Source organism: Leucopleurus acutus, assembly GCF_964270905.1.
Source record: "Leucopleurus acutus genome assembly, chromosome: 6".
NCBI classification, from domain to species: Eukaryota; Metazoa; Chordata; class Mammalia; order Artiodactyla; family Delphinidae; genus Leucopleurus; species Leucopleurus acutus.
The window spans coordinates 49,139,995-49,165,923 of record NC_139149.1 but is presented as its reverse complement, the minus strand read 5'-3'; the positions used below and the strand labels follow the sequence as shown (position 1 = coordinate 49,165,923).

The following is a 25,929-nucleotide window of genomic DNA, read 5'->3' as shown; positions in this document are numbered from 1 at the left end:
GATTTGAAGAAATTGGATAGCCTATGTTTTCACATATATACTTTAAAAGCAGAATATTTCATAAATTACCTTCAGCTCATGAGATATGTTTAAAACATTGGCACTTGTATTTCCTCTTGTAAGTACTAATATATTTGAGATTTATTGTTCAATGCTATTCTTGTTCTGAAAATTTTACAAAATATTACCTCATAAAGTTGATAATCAGGAAGGGATTTGAAAAATATTTTCTATGACTCTTTTAAGTGATACGGATAATGACCTAGTGGAGAGTATTTAACTAGCAGGAGACATACGAGATGACAGAAATTTCCCTGCTAGTTCTAGATTCTAGGTATGTGCATAGAATGTATGCTACTGCAGGAAAAAAGCACAAAAACTACCAGCCTATGACATAGGAATATAAACCACAAGTTTGATATCTCTTTTATTTCAGAGATAATAGCTAAATATTAGTAAATACATTTAATCTCATCAAAGTTTAAAAAGTACTCCAAATCTTATTTCTCAATGTGTATGGTAATTTGTTAAAATGAAACAACACATTAAATGTGTATACTTTCAAGGCAGTAACTGAAAACCTGAAAAATGCATAGGTATTATTATTTAAAAATTAAACTGAGAGGTTTGGTTTGGGTTATTTTGAATAACTTGAAGCCTTTAAACAAAGCTTAAAATTTTATTTGCTTCATCTACCTACCTACCTACATACCTACCTACCTACCTATCCATCTAAAGCCTGAGCATGAATTATAGTCTAACTACTGGAAATTTCATAACTTAAATAATTTTTATAATTCTGTTATCAACTATAATCTTTTTCTGTCTAAACACTTAGATTTCTTTAGTTTAGTCCAGTTATCACTGCCTTTCAGAAGAAGGTGATGGGCTTAGATTTCAAAATGACTTTCATTAACTCAAATACTATTACATAAGAAGAATCAGTAAATTTAGGTTTTGAAAGGGCATCTCTTATTTTCTCATTGATACCTAAAACAATACTAGTTCACAGAAGACAATTTTCAGGTACAGGACTTTACATTCAGCCAGAAAGTGAATATGTGTCCTAAAAGGATAACAAAGAATTTGCTAAGATTTTCCCCCCTCCAAGACAAAATAGTATAAAGTTAGGATTTAGAATTCCCATATATGTGTGGAAGTTTTATGAATGCTATTTTTATGATAATTTTTCTCATCAATATGCCACAATGCTTTTGAACATACATATTTTTGCCTATTTCTTTATATTGCCTTCAGTATGCCCACTCATCACTGTCCGTACTAATATATTCTGTAAGTAAATGTCATCACAATTTTTAATCACATCTGTTAATATCTAAATAACTTTGAGAAATTGAGATGATTATCCAAAAAGAGACATTTATTAACTTAAAGCTTTATTATATTCAGGGTAAATTATTCAAAAACGAATGAAAATTGGACACTATTATTATTAATTGAGACATGTTCATGACTATTTAAATGTAAACATTTGAGAAACCTAACATCATCCTTATATATTTACCATATATTTTAATTTTTCCAACCTTTTAAACTCAAAGAGTTCACCATCTTAAATCCAAAATTCCAATATTTGTTATACATCTTATCAATTAACGTGCATATTATATAGTATTCATATCAGCAACTGCTTGAGTTAATTTTTCTTTGAGTCATGAATTCATTTTTTCCTCTGGACCTCCATGTAGGGATCATATATAAGTTAGATATAAAGTTATTATAGGCCATATACTTTTCCAAGGCAAATCATAAAAGATTTGGGCAAGCACAGGAGAAAACTGAGAGTAATTCAAGCAACCTCTAACTAGAAAATGGAAGCTGTGCTTTTCTGCTTGTTACACAAAAACTTTTTCACCAAGTCCATTACAAAACTGGCAGAGTCATTTCCCTCATCATAAAGTTGTGGGGAGAGCATGAGACTATGTCAGAATTACTGTTTTCTACTTTAAGTAGTGTCAGTATCATTAAAGCATCTCAGTATTGAAAGACAACCATAAATATGTTCTCAAAAAATGTATTAAAATTACATTAATTCAAGTCCTTACTTACAGTTTTCTTCCTCTTTAAATAAATTACATATATAAGTATTATAAAACAGCAGCTTTAAAATTTCTATTTAGCCAAATTCAAATCAATAGGAGAATAAGATACCACTGAAGCATATCAGTATTTGCTACTGCTTAATCCACTGAAAATCATGTGTAATAGAAGGAAACTGGGATGAAGACATGAAGGTACATTACTATTAACCTAGAGACCAAGCTGGTTTACACTACCTCAGAAACCTTCAACGCATTTAGAGTACCCAAAGGGTAGGAGATGAGGGAGGTACAGAGATGAGATGAGCCTGTTAGAGACAGACACAAGACAGAGCAAAATAAAGAAATATAAAAATGAATGACAAAGTTACATACATGTGTAACAATACATTTATTCATGGGAATAGAAAACAAGAAGAAAGAAAGGCTAAATATTTAGAAAATGTTGATTAGGTCAGCTATACTTCAAAAACATGAAAGTATGCACACAATTAAAGTTGGAGAAAAACTGGTATGCCTGAAAATAATTAATGTAAGATAAGAAATAACAAATTTAAACACATCATACTAGAAATATTTTTGCTGTTAAGACTTAGTCTTGAGATTCCAAAACTCAGTAGCAACAATACAGTCTCTCAACAGACCCACCAGCTGTGTCAACAATGTCATCCTGATTTTTTTTGGAACAATGGAAAACACCTTTATTATATAATGTTTAATTCTATCATCTACATGAGTTTTTAAATGTTTTCTTTCAAGTAATTCTAAGAATTATTATTTGAGCTTTATTTTCTTCAAGATAAAACATTATAAGGAATACTTTTTTAAACTCTTGATATCTTATTTATGAGACCACAGTATTTAAAAAATAAGACAGCATATAAATATCTAAACACACATAAAACATTGTACATCTGAAAATAAAAAAGTACCGCATTTGTAAAAAGACACAATTATAAAGCCATAAAACTGATTTTCAAAAGCCATAAATAAAAATCATTCACAATACAGAAGTGTACATTACTTTAAGGGCTAAAATCTATGCAGGCCTAAAGAGTCAAGTCATCCCATCCTTCCAAATCTAAATGTTCTCCAGTAACCTGTAGTTTTGAAAGTAAGTCAGACACCTTCTGCTCTGTAACTCCTTTTAAGATCCTAAATAAAAGGGACAACTGGAAAGTACTCAGAATAGGTGAGAGAAAAGATATGTGAAGGAAAAGAAATAGAGTTAGAATTATTACTAAAGGAAACAGTGGAATGAAGACACCCTACACCTAAGGAAACTGAGTCTTAAGTTATTTTTTTTTAATGTAAAGGTTATCAAAAGTATAATAATATTTTAGAGTAGATTTGTAAGCCAAAGTCTCAAATGCAATTGAATATATGACCTAAATGATGAATACAAATACTGGTATATCTTGCTTTCTAGATCACTAAAAACAAAAGTCTTATTTTTATTTTAGAAAGTCCTTCTAGTTTCAAGAAATTATTCAAATATTCTTGATATATTTAAGTAGTTTCCACAACATCCTTTTCAGAGTTCTAATGTTAAAGAAGATATGATTTTTCTATTATTTTTTTGCTGTTCCTTTGCCAAATGTAGCTATCACTTTTTATTGAAACATCAGAATCAGACACTTAATTCTCACAGTTTTGATGCTTAATGAAACGTGAAAGTTAAACACAGCATGGTGGCATTAAAAATGCCTGGTGAATCCATCGCATCCGGCATCTTAGTTCTTAAGAGAATGTGCAGTACACCAAGAAAAAAATTATACAAAGTAGTTAAGCTAGCGTATTTGGAGGAGTGATTGACAAATTATCACAAAGCACTAAAAATGTAATGAACAAAATAGTGCAGATGGAGGAGAGAAGCAAGAAAATCACTATCTTGTAAATCTAATCTATAAAATGGGAAAGAACCCCTTTTGGTCTTCAGATTGAAATATCTGAATGCTTAACCCTTGGGACTACTACCAAGGTAGCATGTTCAAGGAACAGGTCAACTAAGGAAGTAGAAACTTTATTCTATATGACTCTTTTAGAGTTCTGTATATAAGCATCAGTTTGTTTTCTGAGGGAATTTCAACTGTTTCATTTCTAAAGTAAAAGGTATATTAAACAAGAGGGGGTTTATTTCCATCCCTATGCTTGGCAAGGAAAATGTTTTCTGTTTTCAAGTCTCTAGAAGATACTCACTCTATTTAATTCCTAATCTATAATCTTAATTTTTAAAACAGGTCAGTTTTTGCCTGATATACTCTACTGAAGAGTTTCTTTTTTTAATAATGGGAATATTATTTTTACCATTTTGGATGTATTGAAATCCTTCTGTATCTCTCTGTACTACTGCACAAAAAGATTAAATCTCTACTGCATATTTTGAAGCAGAATGTCAAATCTATATTTACAGCTATGAATTTTGATTTGTTTGTTTATCTAGAGTTTATCAGTTGTTAGAGTTCATGAGTAGATTGAGAACCTTAGTAATAAAGGTCTTTCACACTTCTTTTCACTTCTGGATAGGAGATTTATTTCTAAATTGGTGAAGTCTATTCACATTTTCAGAATTCTTAACACACATAATTATGCAAAGTGTTTGAGGAAGCAAAACAGAGTCACAAGGAGGTGTTATAAGCCTAGGCTTAGGAAACCACTTCTACAACAATACTTAATTGGATATATGAATCTTATTAGAAATGTTTCCAAGTTTTTATTACCTTAATGTATGCCTCAAAAGGATCTGTATGTGTTCAGATAAAGGCTGATTGTACAGATGGTGACAGAATCATTTCAGAGCTACTCATATTCTAGTTTTCAGAAAAACTAAGCAATTGCCTGAATAAGACAAAAAGTAGGCTCTCAGAAAAACTCTGGGGACTTCCCTGGTAGCGCAGTGGTTAAGAATCTGTCTGCCAATGCAGGGGACACGGGTTCAAGCCCTGGTCTGGGAAGATCCCACATGCCGCGGAGCAGCTAAGCCCCTGCACCACAACTACTGAGCCTGCGCTCTAGAGCCCGCAAGCCACAACTACTGAGCCCTCGTGCCACGACTACTGAGGCCCGCGTGCCTAGAGCCCATGCTCTGCAACAAGAGAAGCCACCGCAATGAGAAGCACATGCACCGCAAGGAAGAGCAGCCCCCACTCATGGCAACTAGAGAAAGCCCGCGTGCAGCAACGAAGACTCAGTGTGGCCAAAAATAAATTAAATAAATAAATTTAAAAAAAAAAAGAAAAACTCTGTATGTATATGTATCTATATGTGGACTTTAGGATTTAAAGCTATAATTCTGTCACCTCTTCTTATGTTTAATGAAAGTTCAGAGCTGTAACAAGCAGTGTGTCCAGGTCTACATGACATTACAAAAAATAATTCATCCAGTGAATTCAGTACCCTCTTCCCTCCAAAAACATAATGCAATAAAACCATTTGATAGTAAACGTTATCCCCAGTGAAGTTTGAGATATACAGCTAGTTCACAACCCAAAATCCTTGTATCTTTGAATAAACACATAACATTCTCATAGACATATATTTTATGGTCTGATTTCCGGTAAAGGTAAATGAAATAAAGGCAGAAGTTTATTTTTATAAAATGTGCTTGCATTCATAGAGATTTGGTTAATGAGAATATTTTAATAAGGTCTTTAGAATCACATAGACGTAAGTCTATAGTCAAAATTCGTAAATATCTTAATCTGTTTTCCTAATATCATCATATCAAATATATGCTAGTATTGTAAGCACAATAAAAGTACTATATTTATAATAAGTTTCAGAATATAAAAGCTTCCTTTTATCATTTTCATATATAACATATTTTAAAGCAAATTGTGATTTAGAATATGAATATATTTTAAATATATGATATAATTCAAAGCAAGTTATAAATCCTCAAAATATCCAGTGGGATCTACAAATACAAGTTGGTATATACCATAAAGCACTCATAACACTTTTATTGAACTTAATATATGCACAACTACAGAGTCTTCAATATAACAACAATTTACACATTCAGTCATTGAAGGGTTTTTTAAAAAATCAAATGAGTATTTCAAAAATTATTTAGAACTAGTTCTGTGTTCTGAGACAACAGTACATCTAACCATCTTTATTTATTTATTAAAGTATTTATTCTACTTGTGTATATTTGATTCAGTAGTATGAAAACTGGTAAAAATTCCCATATAAAGCAGAATCTGAAAAAAACCTCATTTTCATGCATTTGTATATAAAGCGTCTCTGAAGCTTTTGAAAATAGGAGTGAAATTACATAAAGTCCATGCTGTCAATACACATGCTTAGTCTATTTGTGGAAATCGGAGTCTTTCTAGTAAAACATTTGAAATTACTTTTCATTAATTTGTATCTTTTAAAACTGGGAACTTTTATAGCTAGCGGAAGTATAACCAATTCATATCACCCTCATGATAACTTCATTTTCCTTCACAAGACTGATGGAAAGGATGAATGATAAGAGATTTCTAAGCAACTTCCTTAATGTAAAAGATGAAGGGTCAAATGGATGCAAAGAGAGAACAAAATACAGAAGAAAGGATAAAACAATTAGAAACACTGTTTTTGCTTCATGATTGCCAAGAAGTAAGTCATGAATGACTGCTAGAAAACAATGGTTGTTTGAATGATAAGAGATTTCTAAGCAACTTCCTTAATGTAAAAGATGAAGGGTCAAATGGATGCAAAGAGAGAACAAAATACAGAAGAAAGGATAAAACAATTAGAAACACTGTTTTTGCTTCATGATTGCCAAGAAGTAAGTCATGAATGACTGCTAGAAAACAATGGTTGTTTTCTATCAATTCCTATCAATGGTTGTTTACTATCAAATGATAATGGCTCATCTATGTTGGTGAGCCAAGATGGTAAGTGCGGAGGCTCCATGGACATTGATGATGTAGTACTGCAAAGAGCGATGAGCCCATGAACTAGAAATCAGGCTTAATATATGTAGAGACACAAGTAATGCACTAGCTGCTCTTTTCAACTGTAATCTAGAAAGGGATTTGTTGACCATGAGCAACATGAAGCCAATATCTTTTTTTCCACAATCACTAAATGTTGATCATTATTCATTTTAACTAAAAGACCTTACGTCAAAGCATTGCATTACATTCTCAAGCTATGAGACAAAGACTAGAGCCTTATTTGTGATGCAATTGACATTCAGTTTATGTTTGCTACATTTGAGTGTATAACTTCTTATTAGATAAAATTTTCCTTGCATTCTTTCATGAGCCTTTCAGGAAACTTTAAATCTTTGTTAATAAAATTTCTACAGTTTGATGCCTGATAATAAAACAATACATGAATATGAAAAGAAACAATTCTACCACAACAGTCTGAATTTCAATAGATCATTTTCAAGTAAGACATATTTTAAAGGACTTTGATATTTCAGACAACTATAATAAACGATAAGAATACAATAAAGAAATATTTACCATTTTTATCCATGGAATTTGGTTCTGATTGTTTCTTGCCAATATCAGCAAAGGAACGAACAATGGGAATCCTATTGGTGAGTTTTTTCTGATTCTGGTGGTGATGCTGTTTCATCAGTGCCTCATGGACCCTGTGGCGTACATCATCATTGAGCTGACCTGAGCTCACTTGTTGATCAAGGACCATATCTGAAGAGTGAAGGTAGAAAGAAAATGAGCACAGCTTTCCTGTAATGTTCCAGTAGTGAACCACTGAGTCCAAATATGCATACCCTAGATAATATTATTCCTCTTAAAATAGGAATGAATTCCTTAAAAAAATCTCTAAGTATGGTCTTAGAAACAGAAGTTTGTCTTTCTTTGTAGAAATGCTACACAAGAAAGATTTGGGAAAATAAACCATTCATTTTTAAATATGTAATGATCTTATGGAGTTTTATTTTTCAAACAGGAATAGCTGTATCGAGAACAAAGTGCTTTATGCTCTCCATTATTCACACTGACGAGAGGGAATAGTATCAGGAGTAATATAAATATGATTAGCATGTTTAAAATTAAAAAGCCTCATACATATATTTTAATATGGTTTTCCTCCCTTTTTCTAGTAGAGAATAATTTCCATGTTTCTTCCTTAAGTCCATCGGTTAAAATCTGATGCAAGGAGGCTTAGGCAACTACCTAGCTGGTTGCATTTGGAGAGTAAACAATTCTTTCACATTAATATAAAGTCAGTCCTCTCAAACCTTCCTTGATAATGTGTTTATATTTTAGAAAACCTTCTATACCCATAAAACAAAGAATAAAAGGTGAGATTTCAGAAGGCTATAACTAAGCAGATTGATATTTACCATATGTGTCAGAAATGCCTAGAAAATGAGTAGATGAGTTCTTGGTGATACAAAGATCACCTCAATAAACCTCAGTGTAATTAATCTGCGTTCATATGATCAAATATTAACTCTGTTTGATTTTCTGAGGTGCTAACTCCTTATGCAAAGCAGATTACAATGCATTGTCTCCCGCTGCCCCACTGAGTACACTGAAGATTTGAAAATTAGCAGAATCCTCCTTTCCACATAATGTTTTCCTTCAGTGTGAAAAGGAAACGACTGGGGAAACAGACTTGGATCACTGCCCCATATTCCAGCTGTGTGGCCTTGTAAAGTTGATTAGTCGCAGTGTCCTTATTTCTAAGACAGAGGTAATAGCTATCTCATAACAGCATTGTTGCCAGGACATAAGGCACCTAATGCACTGATTGGAATATTGAGGCCCTCAGTAAATATTTCCCAGTACAAGATTTTCTTTGCGATTTCCTTTAAGTAGGTTATGGGCTTATGGTTTAAATTTTTTGCTGGTTTTAAATCATTTATCTGTATTTTATAATAGTGTATCCAGCAGAGGCAAAGTTGGATTTATCAATAACAGAAAACCCAAATCAAACTATCTAAAACAATAAATTTCACTGGCTTACATAACAGAAAAATCAAAGTCAGGTTGGATTTAACTCCATTTCTCTGTGATTTTGTCAGCTTCCCCCTCCTCGAGGTGTGAGCTTTAACCTCAGGCTATTTTCCTTATGGTCATAAGGTGGCTGCCAGCAGCAACAAGGAGATACACATCTTTGTTCATATCAGAGATTCTTTGCCTTTTTGTGACTTTTTCTTGAAAAAAAGTCCTTTTTCCCCTACCCAGGAACAATTCTAAGCTCAACTGACATAGTCCTGTCTATGCTGAGCCAATCACTGACAAAGAAGATGGGATCCCCAGTCGGCTTAGACTCATCAAGAACTGCCCTTCACTGTGGAGTCATTTCCCTAAACCAGAGGTAGACAAACCTTTTATGTAATGGGCCAGATAATAAATATTTTAGGCTTTGCAGGCCATACAATCTCTGTCACAACTACTCAACTCCATTTTTATAGCATGAAAGTAGCCATAGACAACACGTACACAAATTACCATAATTGTGTTTCAATAAAACTTTTTTATGGACACTAAAATTAGAATTTCATATAATTTTCATGTTGCAAAATATTGATTTTCTTTTTATTATTTTTCAGTCATATAAAATATAATAGCCATTCTTAGCTCACATGCCTAACAAAATCAGGCAGTGGCCATATTTGCATATAGAGCATAATTTGCCAACTTTGTTCTATCACTTGGCTGTTTACAATGGAAAGAGGTAGAATGAATGTCTGAGAGTCAGCCATAATGTCCACTATAATAACCTCCAAAGTCTCTTCCAGTTCTGAAAATGTATGATAGTATAGAATATTTAAACTTATATCTCAGTTTTTTTTGAGATCAGTAGTTATAAAACCCTTGGATTAATTTGAAATAAAGGAAATGATAAATTGTCAACATACATGACTTTACACTGCAACCTTGCTAAGAGGGAAAAATGTATATAAAATATGCATTATATACTTCATGATAGGAGTTGTAAAGTAGATTATTCAGACACCGAAAGGATACCATCATGCAGCAGTTTCATCTGTAAACCATGATATGTATCCCCAGTTCAATATTCTAATCAGATTAAAAATTAATCATGTAATAAAACATGCACATGGTTATAGTTTTTCATTCTTATCAAAGCACAATCTTTCCAGGCCTAAGCACCACGAAAAATAAGTCACTAGCTTCAAAGTTTTTCAGAGATAACGTCTTTATATAAAACAGTTACATAAGATAAATAGAAAAGAACACTCATCTGCTCATTAGTCGCGGAAATACATAGCAAACTCCTCTAAGGTATAACATGACCAAGCAATGTCTTAATGAACTGGAAAAGTTAATCAACTTGCTTAAGAATATAACTTATGCTAAGGTGAAATTTAAGTATCAAAGCGAGTGTGATTCACTAATCACTTACATTGTGCTCTTCACCACTATAATATATATTAGCATTAACCTTGAAAAGTAAGAAAGGATAATGGGCCATAATGGCTTTAGGCCCAGAGTCAAGACCAACAATCTCAGCAGGCTACGATGCCTAAATAATACAGTCCAGCCTGCCAAAGCTCAATGCCAGGATCTGGATGATAAGAGAAGAAGCAAGAAGAAAAGGGATAAATTGGTCACAGTCTTCTAGCACTAAACAGGCTCCAGAAAAACTAGCAGTATTTGTGTAGAAAAACCTCAGAAAGTGAAAAAATACTTTTCATCTTAATCAGGCAATTATTTTGTCATGATCAATCCATTTGACTATTGAACGAAAGCCTCTAGAGACCATGAGATTTTACAGACTCTATATAAATCTCCGCTTCTTTAAAGATGATCGTATAATTGCTTTGTCTTAAAAATCCATTGTCTTCAAAGATGCTGGGGGAGAAGTGGGCAATAGGGGGTTCTAAATTTTACAGTTTGGTTGACACTACTAACAGGAGTGTATGTAATAAAAATGTAAATTACCATAAGAAAACTTACTTTCCAGACCAAGGATGGTAATAGCATAGGCATTAAAATATATATATATATGGCTATTAACATACTCCCAAATCTGCAGATTATATTCGGTGGAGCAAACTGTGGATTTTTCCTTTGATGAAAGATTTTAAACAGCAAGCGTTGTTTTAATGAGTTGAGAACTATGATTGTTAATCTGTCCATGGTACTAACTTTGGTTTGGTTTTAATATCTTACCCTCATTGACAGCAATAGGTTAAAGTAGACACACTACAGAGGTAATATTTCCATTATTAATCTTTACAGTGCTGAATTTAAAAGAGATTAACATAAACTGTAAAATTTCCTATAATTTATATGAATATAATTGAGAAGCATTTTTAATACAATTAATCTCCATATCAGAATAAGAAAATATATCTGGATTTGAAAAGTTAAGTAATATTTTGAAGGAAGAAGTTTAAATTTATTCTGAGTTCCTTAAAGCATTGGGAAATAGACACTTTTAAATTAACTTTATCCAAAAGAAAATCCTACTTTAATTACACCAGAAATTCTTGACAGACCTGCCAGATACAAATGGGATTTTCTCCTGCTAAGTCTACAAAAATCTCTTTAAAGAATTATTTAAGAGTCTATTAAAAACATATCAGAACATTGATATAAAAATCCTTGACCATTCTAAAACAATATCTGGATCATATTCCTCTACTAGGAAATGTCTAGAAAACATTAAGCTGCAGAGCCTGTGCATTTGCAAAGGACTAGGGCTTAGAGCCCTTAAAGATAAACTATTATACCTAGCTTTTGCAAAACAGAAACTAGCGACTAATACATTAGCAACCGCCTAACATATAGAAAAGTAGGATAAATAAGAGGTGAAGAAAAAGTTCCAAATCTTAAAGTTAATCACTATGGTCCCAAATTATCATGAAATAGAAAAAAACAAAATTTATGATTATAGATTAATCAAAAGAAATTATTCCCATCTCTGCAAGTGTTACCTGTAATGTATCACTTTCTATTTATCTGTTTATAAAATGTAGGAAATAGTCTCTTCCCTACCTCATAAGGTTTCTGTGATAATAAAATATAGTAATGGATGTGAAAATACAAAGTTAGAAGTCTTCAAAATGTAAAACATTTACTACAAACTTCGTAATACAGCTAAATTGTCACAAAGTAAAAATATCAATAAGTAAACAATAAAAATAATTACAAGCTATCAGAGAAAATTTATTAATGAGATTTTATTGAGGGCAGAAATAAATACCTTTGGATTAAATACACCAAATTAAAATTACTCAAAGAGAGAGAATCTCTTCTCATTAATGATTGAAAAGGAACCTAAGGAAACAACGATCAGCTCAGGTACTTGTAATCCTATTTTTCTACGTGGTGTTAACTCTAAACTACTGACCTTTTCTGAATGGCAGTTTACACTGTTGTACACTGAAAATGGGACATTAAAAAAGTTGGTCTACTTTGGAGGCAGAAAAATACAGACTAATTAGAAGAGAAGAAAGAATACTAAAAACCTATTTGGGATATTGAGACTTCCACTGAACTACTTTCATTTGTAAGAATAGACTTAGAAAATGTAATTTGCTTTAAAAAGCTAGATTCAACAGAGCTAACAACCTTTACGTATTCTACAGAGTTGAGCTTGGGGAAGAGGGCAGGTTTAGAGAAAGGAAGCATAAGTTTAGACAACAAAACCAAGCTAAGGTGATAAACAACAGAGTTTTAGTCAAATTATAACAGGAGAATATTTCCTGGTAGAAATAAATTCCTAAAGAAAGCATTAGAAATTACATGTTTTAAGAAATTTAAAGCCTGGTAAAACTATGAAGAGAATTTTCTGAGGCTAATTTTGCCTGGTTGAGGAATTTGACAGCTTCATTACATACAGCCAATCCAAAACTCATTTGAATTAATCCATTTTCAAAGGTAATGCCATCACTGACATAAGTAGCAGAAATAAACTCCTTATTTTGGGCAAGACCTTTAACCTTCTGAGTCACTTTATTTATGAAGGATAACAATAATAATACTAAGCCCCAAGTTTGTTTTGAATATCAAAAAGATAGTTGTAGAATTACTAAAAAGAGCTTCCTAAACTGCAAAGTACTAGGAAGAACCCAGCCATTTCATTCATAATTAAAACATAAAAATTTTTATTGGGTATCAGCAATACCCCATAATGTAAAGCTAGGAAATTGAATTGGATGGCTACTATACCAGCGTTCTCAGAAGTTTGCTAATTTCCATGTTAGTCATTTCTTTAAGTCTTGATTTAGTGTGACCTGTTACTGTATCCTGTGTTCTTCCAAAAATATACTGTATTTAACTTTATATCGTCGTTTAGGCTCTCGTTCTGTATTTTAAAGTGTAATCTCTTTATAAGTGTTGTATGAAACTGAGGGGAGAAAAGCTCATCTTTCCTGTTTTTTGTGTGTGTGTATTTTTGTTTGTGCTTAATATTGTGAGCCAAAATATCTCTCCATGCTTACTTTTTTTTTCACACATATTGCAATGTATGTATGCCTGTCAGCACCAACAGCCAAATAAATAATTTTAAAGGAATTAACAACCACCATTTCAAGCCATCTCTTTCTTCAGACAGTAGTTGTAGTGTAATAGAAGGAACATGGAGCTTAAAGTCAGAGGCCCTTAAATGGAACTGGAACCATGAAAGTTTCAGAATTTCTATTTTCTTATTGAAATATGGGAATGCACTTACTTTATGAGGTTATTCTGAAGATTAAATTAGATACATTATTTTTCTAATACAATATTTTCTCGTTTATGTGATCCAAAAACACACAGAGTGTTTTGGGTTTTTTTTCCCATCTCTACAATATAATTAAGACACTGAAGCCTCTCTGAAGTCTTTCTACTCCACAAATAAATTCCACATGGAACTGCTTTTATGTTTTTCTGAACTAGGAATTTTTAAAACTGCCTGACTCCTAGCTTTGTTTTTATTTTTAAAAATCTCCATTAACCATTTCGTTTATACCCTTTCAAAACTCATTTCCGTGTTTTTTTTGTATTATTTTGTTTTTACTGAAATGTTTGTCTTCCAGCTGAAAAGATATAGGAGTTCTTTGCTTTTATTTGCAGAGTAACAGTAAGATGCTTCCTAAATATAACTGCTTGTGTGATATAGCCATAATAGACTTCTAGTACAAATCATTCATCCCAGACACAAGCCATAGTTTCAATTATAAACCAATCTAAACTGCATCACTTGGCCTCCTCTGGATTTCAAGATTTTTAATTCAGTTTAAAATAAATGGCCATACCTTTCTGTTCTATTCTAAGCTAACATTTTTCCTAGTTACTGAAACTTTTTCATTTGGCTATTTCATGCATTTGAATATTGAAAAAAAATCAATCTCTAGCTTTATGGATTTTTCCTTCAATTTTCTAATGGTGACAGTCTAATTACGTATGATGGTGAAAAACAATATATGCTAAATGGAAACCAAGGTATATAGATTCTTGTTCTAGACTTGCCACTGGCATGCTAGACCATATTTCTCTGAGATTCAACTTCTTTTATCTTAAATGAGGTGGCAAAACAAAGTTATTTTTGAGGTCTCATACACTGATCATGAGAATTAATTTCCTGAAGGTCACACGTGTATAGAATTATAAGAAAAAGGGAACTAAAAAAATCAGCTGTACCCATAAGTGTGAAATAGACTAAGGAGAAAAAAGGATGTACCTGCAATTTCTTCTAAAGTGTTGGCGTGCATGTCCAGCAACACAGTTCCATTCAGAATACAACTTCTCAACTCAAACAAGCTGTGCAGTGATAGAGTAGCCACATAAGGCTTGCTCCACCTTTCCCCTCCATCTTCCACATCTTCTTCAAACTTCAACCACCTATACAAATAAATATTAGAATTTTTTAAAATTTGTAACACGTTTTTATTTCACTACTACCCTGCTATAAAATTATTCTTAAAACAAAGCACATTAAAAGAAGGCCATTCCAAGATGAAAAAAAAGAAAGGGGGGTGAATTTTAGCCATAAGTATAAAACAAATGATTTTACTACCATAAAGACACTGATATTTATGGCAAAAATATTTCCATAGAACATGCATTGCATTCACTTTAAGAGATCTCCCTTCAGGCATTAAATTACCTAATTTTGAATTTTTCCCAAGTTACAAATAAATATTATTATCAGCACATTGAATATTACATTGTAGATGAAGGAACCTTTATCCCAACAATAAAAGGTAGAAGTATAAAGCTATTCACATTACTTCTTGGTTTCAAGGATTTCAGAAGTATGTAAAAGCCAGCCCAAGTCATCTGGTTTACTTCATTTTAATTCCATTTAACAAACATTCTTTCTGTCATGGAAAGATATGTTTAAAACAAACAAAAACTCAGTTTTTTTAATTAATCTTTCTAGCACTGAAAAACTATATCAATATAAATGTTTAGTCAGTGGTCACAGGGAATCTGTTGTAGAACTAATAAAGAGAGTATACTACATGGAAAGATAACGGTGGCTAAAAAATGCAAAAGAAAATGAAAGAGTACTCATTTTTCTTTTAGTGGGAGGTCTTAAAACAATATTTGAATCTCTTGACAATTTTGCCCTTTGATTTTTAGGGAAGCTAGTATAATTTGGGGACTATTCTGTAGGAAAAATAATTATTAGGCCTGTTTGAATGAAATCTAGTGATTGTAGTCACTTCCTAGGGACTAAATCTATGAGAACTGAGCTCAGCCCCCATTCCCTGAGTGTTCCTGCCAGGGCCAGAGAATAGAAGAACCTTGATAACACGGTGCCAAATGGGAGACCACTGCCTTCTTGGAGTGAAATGAGTAGTAATATCTGAGATTGTTTCTAACTAAGATAAATGGAAGAGATAAAGAGAAATCGATGATTTTACTGCTCTGGCACTAGCACTAAATCTCTTATTCTTTTAGGGACTTGCTTTTTAATCTTAGTAGATAACCATATTAATTCCACCATTTCTAATGAAGCCTAGCCTAAATGCCTCTCCTCTCTCCATCCCCCACCATTTTCCTCATATTTTCTCTCCTTGTCACTTTTGTGCTAACTTCCTCTCTCCATGCAATATCACTCAAATTTCCTATCTATATGATATTTTATTGCTGTTCTGTGTAATCAAATGATCCAACTCCAACTCCAACAGAGGACATCTTGTATAGTTAAGAACCAGTGTATCGGCCAGCTAAAAAAACTAAGCAAAAGGGCTAGTCAGAAAGATTAGTATGTAGAGTTCCAAGAACGATAAAGGCAGCTATGGATCTGTCCTCAGAGTTCAAGGACGAAAACGTCAGGAATTAAAAAGGAAACTAGTAGGGAAGAACAGTTATGCCTGCCAAAAATTTACAGGCATATGTTTATGCCTATCATAAGTTTAGAGAATGCTTGAAGGTTGAAAAAACTTATATATAAGCACAAATCACTGACAGTGTCTCTTCAAATGGTGACAATTTTATAGAGTATTTTTGTCTACACAGTTGGGAATCTTTTCATATTAGTGAATCTTAATGATTTTCAGCCCTTTACAGGGCCATAATGCATCACAGATCATGGGATGGTCATTAATACTGCTCACCAACTATAACTAGTTCTCCCTCTCTTCTTAGTAAAGAGTAGGATATCACTACCTGGCTTTCTTTTAACTGGGTGAGGCCACTGTTGACAAAGAATTGTGAGCAGAAATTATCTGTGCCACTTCCAGACTGGAGTTTTTCATTGCTAGGATGAGACCCTCTGGAGCTCTTTTTCCCTCTGTGGCCACCAGCTATGTTCAAGATGTAGGCAGTTCTATCATCCAGAGTCTCTGAGTAACGACTAGTGCAGTGGTGCAGAGCCTCTACTGATTCATGATAGACATGTATCATGAACCATAAAGAAACCTTTGTGATTTTAAGCTTTTGAAATTATAGCATAGCATATTTTTTCTAGCATAATTTAGCCTATCCTAACTGATACAAATTTTAGCAATTCATACCAGCATCAAGTTCCTAATTAGAATTAATGGTGAGAGTGAATATACTTTTGATAAATATAATAATCTAGTATTTCTTGCCAGGTATAAAAGTAAGGACATGGTAACATTGTGAATGTCAATATCTCCAAGGATCAACCTCTTGACAGACATTTTGAAATGGGATAGTACTGTGGAAAGTGTATTGGACTAGTTGGGAATAAAAAGAAATCTAGGTTTGGGGCCCTACTCTATATCTAAATTGCTGTGTGACCAAGGGAAAGTCTTTCAACTTCTCTGGGCCACAGTTTTCTCATCTGTAAAATGATGAGACAAATTCAACACATTCAAAACTTGTCCAGGATCACCTAGTCACTAACCTTGTCAAACCAGACCAACTCCAACTGTTCTTGTTTTTCTCCAGAGTCTGTGCCCATTTTTTACCATAATACAATTACTTCAGTTGGATTTATGGACTTTTTTAGCTAAGATATCTTATGCTAAAGCCTATAGTGAAAACAACAGATTTAACATTTAATTTTCCTTCTTGTCTGGAACAAATCTCAAGCTGAAAAATGTTCTGTGTTCTCTCCCTCTCATCTTATGTTATCCACAGAAGGTGTACCAAGAGAGTGGATACAACTTTTATTAAATCTTCTGTCACCTTATATACTACTCACATATGACGTGGTTTTTCAGACAAAAAAAATAAAAGAAGGGAGTCTTTACAGCATCACTTATGCTGGTGTTATTTTGACTGAAGAACCTTGTTAGATTTGAAATCTAGTTTCCAGTCTGTTGTGTGGTAAAGAAGAATTAGGGTCATAAAAGGGTGTAATTTTGTTTGGGGGACTATAGATTTCTCTCTTCTGGAGCTCTGGTACTTTCTGTCATCTTTCTGTACAGAATTGCTACTAAAATGTTGTATTTAAAATTTTCACTCAAGAAATCCTGAAAAGAGTGTTGATACATTACTAAAAAACCATATTGTTTCTTAATTACTTAAGTATAAATCTATAGACTGACCCATACAATAATATTGTTTGTAAGTTGTAATAACGCTAATAATAAATTCATTTTTAAATATCCATGGGCTTCTTGATCTACGCAAAATGATCCAACCCCTTCTTCTAAGGGAATTTATAGTTAAATTTTAATTACAGATAACAGTGAAAATAATCAAATAAGTAAAGAAGCATCTACATCATTTTATCTTGGTTCCTTTGAAAGGGAATATTTAGATTAAGACTCTTGAGAAGATATGGGAGGGCGGTGTACGTGTGTTTGTGTGTGTGTAAAAACCACCACCATAATCAAGATACAAAACTGTTCCATCACCACAAATGAGCTTCCTGTATATTCCCAATCTTCACCCTGTTTCTTTCCCCAGGTAGTCATTAATCTGTTCTTCATCACTATAGTTTTGTCATTTTGAGGATGTTATGTAAGTGGAATCATATAGTTTGCAACTTTTTGAGATAGACATTTTTTCACTAAAACACAATGTCCTTGAGATCCATCCAAGTTGTTGTATATATCAATAGTTTGTTCCTTTTTATTGTTGAAAAGTATTCCACTGTATGGATGTACCAAAGTTTATTTAACCATTCACCCATTGAAGGATATCTGAGTTGTTTATAGGTTTTTGCGATTACAAATGAAGCTGCTATGAACATTCATGTAGAGGTTTTGTGTGAACATAAGTTTTCATTTCTCTAGGATAAATGCCCAAGACTGTGATTGCTGTCATATTTACTAATGCATGCTTAGTTTTATAAGAAACTATCAAACTGTTTTCTAGAGCAGTGCTACCATTTTACATTCACATCAGCAATAGCTGAGAGATCCAGTGTCTCTATATCTTCACCAGCATTTGCTATTATGACTTTTTTTTTTACTTTAGTTATTCTATTAGGTGTGCAGTTGTATCTCATAGGGGTTTTAATTTACATTTCCCTAATGACTAATGATGTTGAACACCATTTTATGTGTTTATATGCCATGTGTATCTCTTCTTTGAAAGGCCTTTTTTTGGCCCATTTTTCCAACTGATTTGTTTTCATACTGTTGAACATTTAGAGTTCTTTACATATTCTAGATATAATATTTTTGTCAAATATATGGTTTCCGAATATTTTCTCCCTGTCTGTAGTTTGTCTTCATCCTCTAACAGGATTTTTCACAGCAAAAAGTTTTAAATTCTGGTGAAGTCCAATTTAAGAATATTTTCTTTTCTTCTTTTATTCAAAAGATTGTGCTTTTGGTATCATGCCTAAAAACTCACCTTCTAGCCCTAGGTCCTGAAGATTTTCTCTTATGTTTTCTCTAACAGTTGTATAGCTTTATGTTTTAGATTTATGATTAATTTTGAATTAATTTTTGTATACACTGTGAAGTTTAGATTGAAGTTAATATTTTTTACCTCTATGTAGATCTCTAATTGTTCCAGTATCATTTGTTGAAAAGACAATTCTTCCTTCACCTTTGTCAAAAATGAGTTAGCTGCACTTGGGTTAGTTTTTCTTAGTTCTCTATTCTGTTCCATTGAACTACTTGTCTATCTGAGAAGACATTTTAAAAACGAAAACTCCTTCCTTTAGAATAATTTCTTTCAAACTGGGGGCTTGATCTTTTAGACCAAGAATGGAGACTCTTGTGAGTTCCAAGCAGTTTGGATGGCCAAATATAAGTTATATGCATGGATGGTTTGATATAAGCATAGGTTTTATGAGTATTACAGGAGGAAACATAAGATACTTTCCATAAAAAGGAATCCACAAGTTACAAATATCAAGTTACTAAACATTTCAAGATTCAGTGTTTTATGCCAACTCCAGAATGATGCCAAAAGCTTTAAAAGATATTTAAATGAATATATTTTAAAGATACATAAGTATATCTCTCTTTTCTGTTTTTCATTCCATTTCATACTCCAAAGATAGAAATTAGCAGGTCTAAGAACACACCAAATCCTGTTTTAAGATTTGTAGTCACTGAATATACTGTCAGTTACAAAATGCCTGGTTGCAGTTAATGACCTAAAGTGCTGCAATTTATTCCAGTTTTCAAATAAACTCAGCTGACATTTGTTTGAATAGCAAACCAAAGCAAACAAGAGTCTCACAGGCATGAATGAGATGTGACGGACAATGAAAAAAAAAAGAAATTGTAGGACAACTGCATGACATTTTCTATGGGGGAGGGGTGGATTTAAACTCTGTTGAGATTATTTTCATTTCCTTCAGTGCCTGTGTCTGTTTTCATCCATAATTAACACATTGGAATCTCTTTCTACTAAGCAACAACATAAAATAGGTGTTTCCTGAATTCTTTGAGGATTAAGTTGATGATAATCTCCTCTACAATACTCATATTAGAAATCTACAAAATAAAATTCTTCTGCAAATTAGAGATAGATGATTTCTATAGAATTTAACTCTTTCTGTTTATTTTATTCTCACTAATTTAGTTTAACTTTTCTAATAATTTTTATTCTCTGATTCTACCCAAAAAGGGAGTAAAGGAGTTACCATATCATCCAAAATGATAGTCTTGGGGGAAGTCATGAATTCTCAAGAGAAAACATCCTTTTTGGGTAGAGTTAAGGATATGGAGGGTGAAGGGGGAACATGGTTAGAGTAGGGGCTGGAGATTAACATATGTAAACATAAAGTACCTATTTCAAGAGGAAAGGGGTATTAAAATGTATCCACACTTAGAGTTTATTGACATTAGCTGTTCTTAATTCATATTATTTTCACACCTCACATTGCACTGAAAAATCCTGATGACTTGACCCTTTACCAATTTTAAATATCAAATACCTTCACATCATCAATAAAATTGTTTTGATGTAAAAATCTTTTTCCACATTACCAAGTATGTATCAGAGGCCTAACTGCTATCCCTTTCTTTGCCTCTGCTGAGCTCATTTGTGGGAAGCATTTTTAAAGGGCAACCACAGTGAGTCAAGCATGTTGTCTCCACAACTGCACAGCTGTGGTATCTTTGGGTATTTTTCTATTAATAACATTATATGTTATTTATAAGCAGGACATTGTAATTGTGTTGATTTCATGAGCTCTGTCATATGGCTTCCTCTAGGGTTTTTTAAAAGGGAACAGCTGTTTTTCACAAACATTTATTAAATAATTATTATTCAAAAATTTAGCTTCAAAACCTAAAACTTTGCTTAAGTTTTACTTGGCAACAACAGTGGGCATGAATTATTCAAGATGTGATATGTGGCAGGTGCAATGTGCTGATAAAATATCCTTTTTATTTCTACTATTAGGGTAGAAAATTATTAATCCCCCTGGAATACTAATCAAAAGAAAGAAGTACTTCAAATGGTTATGATTTATTAGAATTAAATTGTATTTGAAAAATCAGATGGAGTCATGAATTAACTAAACTTAGTTTTGTTAGATGAACTAGGGCATCAAAAACAAAATTACTTCCACCACTTTAAAACCTACTCCATTTCTTTTTTTTTTTTTTCTCGGTACACGGGCCTCTCACTGTTGTGGCCTCTCCCGTTGCGGAGCACAGGCTCCGGACGCGCAGGCTCAGCGGTCATGGCTCACGGGCCCAGCCCCTCCGCGTCATGTGGGATCCTCCCAGACCGGGGCACGAACCCGCGTCCCTTGCATCGGCAGGCGGACTCTCAACCACGGCGCCACCAGGGAAGCCCCCTACTCCATTTCTAAGTCCTCAGTAAACACGTTCTGTTCTTCCCTGACGTGTTGTGTCTCAGCCAAAATTCATCTACTCTCCTCTTCAATGTCTGTTACTATTTTGTGTTCATCAGATGTCTCCCGAGCCTCAAATACCTGCACCGTGCATAAGGTTCCAGAAGCAGGGCTAAGAACACAGGTCCTATCTAACAACATTAGAGAATATTAATAAGTAACTGGGTCATCTCTCTCATTCTTTATAAATAAACAGCAACATATTTTGATGGCTTAGGATAAACATGTTGTTCAAGTTAATCCATTAGAGCATGATAAAATTCTACCTGCTCAATTGTGACAAGAAAAGAGTTAGATTCTAGCATTGCTCTGCTATCTCCTAGCTTGATGAGAGTGGGAAAGTTACAAGGAAGTTACTGCTTAAAAGGAAGAGATCACCATTTGATCTGGAAGGTGAAAAATCACCAACCATTTTTATAATAAGGGAGTTACTCCTGTCAAAACGCATATTCCAATCTTACTTCTCAGCTCTATTCTGAGGGATGAGAGTGAAGAAAGAAATATAAAAGAAATGCTTCCAAAAAGTACTTCTCAGCAATTGATTAAAGAGATTCTAACCAGAGCTGTATAGTCATCATAACCACCAGATCTCCTTCCTACAAGTCAGCCAGGAACACCTGTTTCTTAGAACCAGCTGAAGACGGATGCCTCTAGCCTTAAACAGGGAGGTTTGCACTTCAAATTCCTTATCAACAACTCTTTTTTTTTTTTTTTTTTTTTTTTTTTTTTTTTTGCGGTACGCGGCCTCTCACTGTTGTGGCCTCTCCCATTGCGGAGCACAGGCTCCGGAGGCGCAGGCCCAGCAGCCATGGCTCATGGGCCCAGCCGCTCCGCAGCATGTGGGATCTTCCCTGACCGGGGCATGAACCCGTGTCCCCTGCATTGGCAGGCGGACTCTCAACCACTGCGCCACCAGGGAAGCCCATCAACAACTCTTTAATCATGAAAGAGCAAAACGTATAACACTAATTGGTGGAGAATATTATCATATATTGTTTTTCTGTCATCAAAGAAGATGAGCACACATATCATATCCTTGAAAATAATACTTGGTTTTTGATGCAGTTGGAAGAAAAAAATTAGGTAGATGGTTCTTAATCTCAAAATTTGCCAGGTCATATAAAAACTGTTTCAAATTTAGTTCTATATTTAAAATATTATAATAGCATCAGAAAGAATTTAACTTATGTAGTTTTTTCATTAAAAAAGGTAATTCACACAGAATAACATACCACCAGTTTAAGGCATTAAAAACACAAGTAAAAAAATGAATGACTTGAAATAAAACAGGTAAAGGAAATGAACAGTTAGTTCTCAGGAAAAAAATAAAAACATATGAAAAAATGTTCAATCTCACTAATAATTAGAGAAATACAAATTAAAGCACTGAGATTTATTTTGCATCTACAAAATTAGCCAAAATTTTTACAAGTTTGATGATTTTGTGTGGCAAAAGTTTGGGGGAAATAAGCATTCTCGTACATTGTTGAGGGAAGTATAAATTACCAAAACATTTTATGAAGGCAATTTTGCAATATCTATAAAAGTAAAAAAAAGTTTGCTCTCTTGACACATAAATTCCACTGCTAAAATTTCACCCTACATGAATACCTACAAAATAATCCCAAAATATATGTGTAAATGATTATTGCAGCAATGTTTACAGCAAAAAAACCCACAAAGCAATCTAAATCCCTATCAAGACTGGCTAAATAAATGAAAGTTCATCCATAACTAAATGTGATGCAGTCATTAAAGAGATTAAAAAGATTGAGTAATCTGTATTGATAATATGGAAAATGATCCAAATATATTACATGAAAAAAGCAAGGCAAGAATGCAGTATATAATACCTCTTAATGTAAATATAAAAAGGGCATACATTTACATGCAGATCTAGGCATTAAAATTTTTATGAAAAGATGTACAAGAAGCAATTAATAGTGATGACCTTTGAGGAGAAGTACTATGAACAAGAGTAGAGCAATGTTCTTGATTTTTTACCTTTCTAAGATTTCTGAATTTTAAATATCAGCAGTTAATTTTTTTTTTTTTTTAATTTTTTTTTGCGGTAAGTGGGCCTCTCACTGCTATGGTCTCTCCCGTTATGGAGCACAGACTCCGGACGCGCAGGCCCAGCGGCCATGGCTCACAGGCCCAGCTGCTCCGCGGCATGTGGGATCTTCCCAGACTGGGACACGAACCCGTGTCCCCTGCATCGGCAGGCGGACTCTCAACCACTGCACCACCAGGGAAGCCCAGCAGTTAATTTTTTTAATGTTAACAGAGATGAACTAGGTGAAAGCCATTTTTATCTTCTTCTATTTACTTTTAGTATATTTTAAATAAAAGAGAGCTACAAAGACCACTTAAATTATATCAAACAAGAATTAACCAAGCCAGTATTATTTATAATATTATCATGATTGAACATTTAATTCCACACTACCTCTGGCTAGAGTTAAGGCAATGATTAAATGCTAGACCTGAGACTCTATTCCTAAGGTCTACTGAATCTACATTTCAACAAGATCCCTGGTGATATGTATTCACATTAAAATTTCGGAAGCAGCAGGTAAGAGACAACCCTAGGCGTGCCCACAGTTCCTAGTGCACACCTGTATCACAGCATTCATTATACAGTACTTACAACTTTGTTTACTTATCTAAATCCCGCATTAGAGGTGAGGTTGTTAAAAGCAAGATCTAAGGTGTTTTTTTCTTTTTCTTTTTTTCTAGTTTTTGGTGTGGCTTGTGGGATCTTAGTTCCTCAACCAGGGATTGAACTCCGGCTCTCGACAGTGAAAGCACAGTCCTAACCACTGGACTGCCAGGGAACTCCCTAAGACTTTTTTTGTTGTTGTTCTATATTCATTGCACCTGGCACACAATAGACCATAAATGTTTGTTAAATAAATGAGTAAATAAGCAAGAAAGGATGACAGCAATTCATCAATTACATGGCAATATGGAACTATTAATTACAAATGACAGAAAAAGTAATTTCTTAAAAATTATTTTTAAAAACCACTATGTTTAAATGTATATATATCCTAGAAACACATTACAAAATATTTTTACCCTCAACAAATAGTAAATAAATTCAGGACACCAACTAAAGTCTCTTATAATGTTTGCCCTTTCTTTTAAAAAGTCCCATATAATATCACCAGTTGGGGCACAACCTAGCAGTTGAAAAGATAGAAATAAATTACTGTTAGATATCTACTGTTTTCCTGATGACACGCAAATTATGCTACTGTTTAAGACTGTGGCTGCTGCTGGCTCTGCATCACTGTTTACTATAATTACAGCCTTCAGGTTTCATCCTGACCCATATCCCATTATAGGATATGCCCAGGCCAGATGAGCAATTTCAGAAACCAGTAGCACTGATGGATGTTTGCAAAATTGTGGCATTAGATATCTCTCTAATAGCATGAAAATTCTTTAGTATACCTTCATCCTTCAACAAAAAAAATCCTCACCTGGCTGTTTCTCGCCATTCAGCATCCTCACCTTCACGCCAGCAAATCTCATCCAGTTCCGTAAAAAGGTCATGAGGAATGTGTTCCTCATCATCATCCTCAGTTCCAAGAATAAACTGTACCCGCTGTGATGGGGTGTCTATGGAAATCAGAGACATGAACATGCATTATCATGACTTGGAGCTTGAAATGTCCCGGTCACCGCCTTCAACACCACTCCAAACTCACATCTCCCCTGCCCCCCACACTGCAGCACGCAGCCAGAGTAGACTTGGGAAATTAAGACTAAATTTGGCATTATATTAAGTCTAGTATAATGCGGGATCATAAATATGTAAAATGTAAATATGTAATATATCTATATTATCAAAGATAAAATCAAATGTGATGATTATTTTGGATTACATATAACATCATGGAAACTATTTCTACATCTCTCTTATACACACACACATTTTCTTTCATCACATATGCTACATTTTATGGTAATATTCATAAGAGTAGACTATGATAAAATCCACTTATACTAAAACTGTGCTGAATATAGTTCACCAAAGAACTCCCTTGTGATGTTTCTTTGTAGTCACAACCTTATCCCTCTCCTAACCCCTGGCAACCACTAATCTGGTCCCTACTGCTATAGTTTTGCCTTTTCCACAATGCCATATAAATGGAAACATATAATGTATAGTTTTTTGAGACTGTTGTTATTCACTTATCATAATGCCTTTGAGATTTTGAGATTTATCTGTGTC

The 25,929-nt window shown here is 33.5% G+C and overlaps 1 protein-coding gene across 9 annotated transcripts in view; it reads right to left on the bottom strand.

Annotated features, from left to right (window-relative positions):
• SLC4A10 (solute carrier family 4 member 10) overlaps positions 1-25,929 on the bottom strand; it is a gene marked incomplete at both ends in the record, with an annotated part of 310,841 nt that overhangs the window by 117,128 nt on the left and 167,784 nt on the right. For all 9 annotated transcript variants that reach the window (XM_082841780.1, XM_082841783.1, XM_082841781.1 and 6 more), the window contains 3 exons: positions 7,529-7,717; positions 14,676-14,836; positions 25,175-25,313. In XM_082841780.1, the coding sequence (XP_082697906.1) occupies positions 7,529-7,717; positions 14,676-14,836; positions 25,175-25,313 (489 nt within the window). The remainder of the gene's footprint in view (positions 1-7,528; positions 7,718-14,675; positions 14,837-25,174; positions 25,314-25,929) is intronic.